Below are 4524 nucleotides of genomic sequence, written 5' to 3' on the forward strand. Positions count from 1 at the left end.
GGACATGAAAAATAGTACTAGAATTGAGGAGTTTAAACATAAATATAAATGTATGTGTTATACAAGATATATGCAAGAATAAGATTATTCGAGAAGGCATTAAGGAAATACTCTGTTTATTTATGTAGAGATACTGCTTGCAGCCAATGATGCATTAATTTTTGTATAATATGATGTCATGGGGTAGGACTGGATAAGTCTGACTTCTTCCTACTCCATTCAAACATGTAATATGTGTAAGCAAACTGATTTTGGATTAGCATTGGTTGGATATGTGTAATTATGTGTGTTGTTGTCATTTGTTCATTTGTTCTGTTCTGCATGTTTGAAAGAATAAAATCAATCAATCAATCAATCAGGTCAATTTTTTTGAGGCAGTCACTGCTGCCAAAGGTGCTTTAAATAAGTACTAAGTGAAGGGTCTGAATACTTATGTAAATGGGATAGTTCAGTTGTTTATTCTTAATAAATTTACAAAGCACTTCAAAAACCTGTTTTCACTTTAACATTGTGAAGTATTGTGTGTAGATTGAGGAAAACATTTAATGGATTCCATTTTAAGATGAGTCTGCAACAACAAAATGTGGAAAACTTGAAAGGGTTTGAATATTTTCTGTACTGACTGTAAATATGCATATTGTTTATACATTGACCATAAATGTGAAAAAAAAATTATTTTAGTGGTTACTTTATCACTTGGAAAAAATATAAAAATTTAAGTAAATGATAGTAGCAATACTAGATGAAAATGATAACAGCTTTGAGCTTGGCTCAGAATCTCAGCAAGTTGGTGAAAATGTGTCTTGGGATCCTTGGCTACCCCAAGCTGATCACAAGTCAACTCCCAAAGTATCCTTGATATATCGAGCAGAGTAAGAAGACTGCAGATGCAAACTTGGAGTTGGCACAGTACTTAAAATGTGACATTTCACAATTCCACAAGAACATGAGTACAGACAAGAAAGCTGATTTAAACAGCCCTTATTTCTCTCAAGCAGCCACTTACCAAGAATATAGTTTGAACTTTTTTGAGCCAGGGTTTGCTAAGCTTAGCTAATCAGCTCCAAGCTCAAATGCACAGACACAAGAGTATTGATCTCATTTTAACTCAGCAAAAAAGTAAATAAGCATACAGTACCTCCCAGATTCCAAACTATTCCTTTAAACTGGATTTATTGTTGTTTTAAGGGAACTCGTTGAGAAATCTGAAGCAGGCATAGCTGACCTGAAGGCACCACAGCCCCAGGATTTAATTATGTTTGAATAGTTTGTAGGTGTGCATGCATAGGCTCAGTAGCTATGCTGTAACTCCTCACACAATTACATACTTAGCCTCAGGCCAAAAATATAGAATGTATGTCAGATACATTTAGCCCCACATGCAGTTCCTGTAGTTTTGATTTTGAAGCTTTTTGATGTTTTCTACATAGTTGGCATAAATTGAAAGATTAAAATGTAGTTGGACTTAGGCTATAATTATTGCCTGTTTTGCCACCTAGTAAAGAAATCTGCACTTGCACATTAAAATGAGCTTGTTCACAATGATTATTTAAACTGACTGAATTTCTTTGAGGGAGGCCTATATTTATATGCCGTTTAAATGACTTTCAGGTGGTGTCTGATGAGTAATGGGCAGAGTGAAATTTTAGTTTGGAGGAAGGAGTAGCAAAGGAAGTTTGGAGGAGGAAAAGATGCATTTCAGCTAAAGAGGAAAGATGACTAGTTGCAAAAAGCAACCTATCTGTTCTTCCTCTTGCTCCCTCTCTGAACATCCTTCCTAGGACTGTGACAGATGTGATGAGCATGAAAGGCCACTATGAATGGACATTCTACTTATTCATTTAATGTACAAAGGACATCAGTGTGCTAATAAACTTATTATGCTTAACTCTCTGTTTTTAGTGATTTATTTGAGATTCATTATTGACAGAAACTTGCAGTAGTTCAATACATTCATTGTCTGTGTATTTGTGTTTATTTTGTCTTTCTCAACAGGAGCGATACAGTGGAACCCCGACTTTCTATGTCACAATTCCTTCAGAGGGCGCTCAGGTTCTCAGTCTCTCCTGACTTTTGCCAACACATATCTGCTATACAGGCACAACAGATTTGTTGCTTTTTCAGGTCTTACTATCGGTACTTAATTCTCAGCATTAAAAAAGAATAAATGAAATGTTATGCAGATAGAGATGATTCAAGAGCATTCTTGTAATGTGGGGAAAGTGCCTTCACAGTGGCACAGTGCTTCCTTGTAACATTGTATTACTAGATTGTTGTCTTAATTATGCAATGCTTCATCTTCAGAGACCACTTCTGGCAACTGTCAATATAATTCTGACATACTGTACACCTAAAAATGCTGTCTAAATCTCATAATTTCCATGAGTTATATGCAATAAATTGTGTTTAGAAAATGTGACACCTTTTTAAATATAGTTTTCTTACATTGAGCAGCAACAGTGAGCTGTTTTCAGTAAAACAGCTCTGAAAAACCCTCTGTACAGTACTTGCTCAGCACCAAACAGCAGAGTAGCTGGTAAACATAAGGGTGCATTTTAGCAGCTAAAGAGAGATATTTTACTCAGAAGGTGCTGAAAGAGTTAAAGAAGAGTGAATATTGTTCTAATATTCGTCAGACTATACAAACTTTTGCAATGTAACACTGCTCTGGCTTTGCTAACAAGAGTCAGCTGGATGTCAGTCAGATAACACACCAGAAGAAAACACCTGTGGGCTGAACAATGGGTATGTAGGATATATTTTCTGACAGTTACTTTAGTGATTATAGTCTTCTCTTTAATTTTCTCTGGGTATAAGCATAAACTTATGCAAGTATTTAAAAAATACAAGGAATTTGACTCAATTCCAGCTCAATGGCCCCCAATATGCACAACATAAAAACAGAATAAATAAATACAAAAAATATATAAAGAGCAACATGGACTGGCTGTTCATGAGCTTATTAGCTTGGGGGAAGAAACTGTCTCTATGTCTGGTTGTCTTGGTATACAGTGACCTGTAGCGCCGTCCGGAGGGGAGGAGTTCAAAGAGTTTGTGTCCAGGGTGTGATGGGTCAACAGAGATCCTCTCTGCCCTCCTTTTGACTCGTAAGGTGTACAAGTCCTCCATGGAGGGCAGACTGGCACCAATGATTTTCTCTGCAGTCCTGACTGTCCGCTGGAGTCTGTTCCTGTCCTGTTTGGTTGCCGAGCCAAACCAGACAGAGATGGAGGTGCAGAGAACAGACTCGATGATTCCGCTGTAGAATTGAATCAGCAGCTCCTGAGGGAGGTTGAACTTCCTGAGCTGATGCAGGAAGTACATCCTCTGCTGTGCCTTCTTGATGATGGTGCTGATATTGGTTGTCCACCTCAAGTCCCAAGAGATTGTGGAGCCCAAGAAATTGTAGGACTCCACGACTGAAACAAAGCTGCTGAGTATATTAAGTGGAGATAGGGTGGGGGAGTTCCTCCTGAAACCCACTATCACCTCCACTGTCTTCCGTGTGTTCAGCTCCAGGTTGTTAACGACCACACGACAGAGCCAGTTGTTCAACCTCTCGTCTGTAGGCCAACTCGTCACCATCTTGAATGAGGCCCATGACTGTTGTGTCGTCTGCAAACTTCAGTATTTTTAGTATCTTAGTCCGCCCCTGTTCAAAATCAAATGCTTAAGGTATACTGAATTTTGGATTTGAATAAAAGAGATTTCAAATGTTATTTTTCTATTGGTGTCTTGGTTTTGATGAATAATAAAAGTTATCTTGTTAAAGTACAAAATTGTACAGATTTTGATTTGAGTATTTGTGCTTCTGTATATTTCCAAATATTTTTAGCATAAGAGGAAGGGAAATCTGAGTCTTCTAAATATAAACTTGGATTCTAGATGTTATTGGATACTTTTATATAGCCTTAACAGCTTTAACCCAGTTTCCTTAGTAACTTAGTTTCTTGCGTGCATGTAAAGTATGCGACTATTGCCTATTACCGCTGCTTTAAAATTCTGTTTCAAACTGAGATATAACCCAACAAAATGATCATTCGCATCTCTCTCCACTACATTTTAGTTTGAAATGATTGTGACAGCAGAATGGTTGTTTTTTAAAAACTGAATTTTTAATGAGAAAAAACATGAAATTTACCAACCACAAAATCTGCAACAGTTAAAAAGTTTGCATTACTGAATACATTAATGGAGGACATCTTTAGAACTAGAAAATTGCATTTTCTGAAGAAAATGCATATGGATGCTGAGTGCTGAAAGATCGCCCTGAAAATGCTGAACATTTTGACACCTGAATGCTTTTGCTAGCTGAAAGTATGTTGAAATTGGAATTTCCCTATTGATTTGAATGGGGCAAGATTTTCAAAATAAAGCTAAATATTTCAAGAGGATGAAATTTTGAAAAATTCTGAAGAGAAGCATGAATGTCCTTGAGGAGTTGAACATTTTGATAGCTGAAATTATGCTGAAGTTGAATTTTCGCATTCATTTGAATGGGGCAAGATTTTCAAAATAAAGCTA

General features: G+C 36.8%; 1 protein-coding gene across 1 annotated transcript in view; it reads left to right on the top strand.

Annotated features, from left to right (window-relative positions):
- galk1 (galactokinase 1) overlaps nucleotides 1-2184 on the top strand; it is an 18606-nt gene extending 16422 nt beyond the window's left edge. The window contains exon 8 of the mRNA XM_020608943.1: nucleotides 1996-2184. Coding sequence (XP_020464599.1) covers nucleotides 1996-2070 — 75 coding nt within the window. The 3' untranslated portion in view covers nucleotides 2071-2184. The remainder of the gene's footprint in view (nucleotides 1-1995) is intronic.
- The last annotated feature ends 2340 nt before the right edge of the window (nucleotides 2185-4524 follow it).

This window comes from Monopterus albus, unplaced genomic scaffold, assembly GCF_001952655.1.
Source record: "Monopterus albus unplaced genomic scaffold, M_albus_1.0 scaffold96.1, whole genome shotgun sequence".
NCBI lineage: Eukaryota > Metazoa > Chordata > Actinopteri > Synbranchiformes > Synbranchidae > Monopterus > Monopterus albus.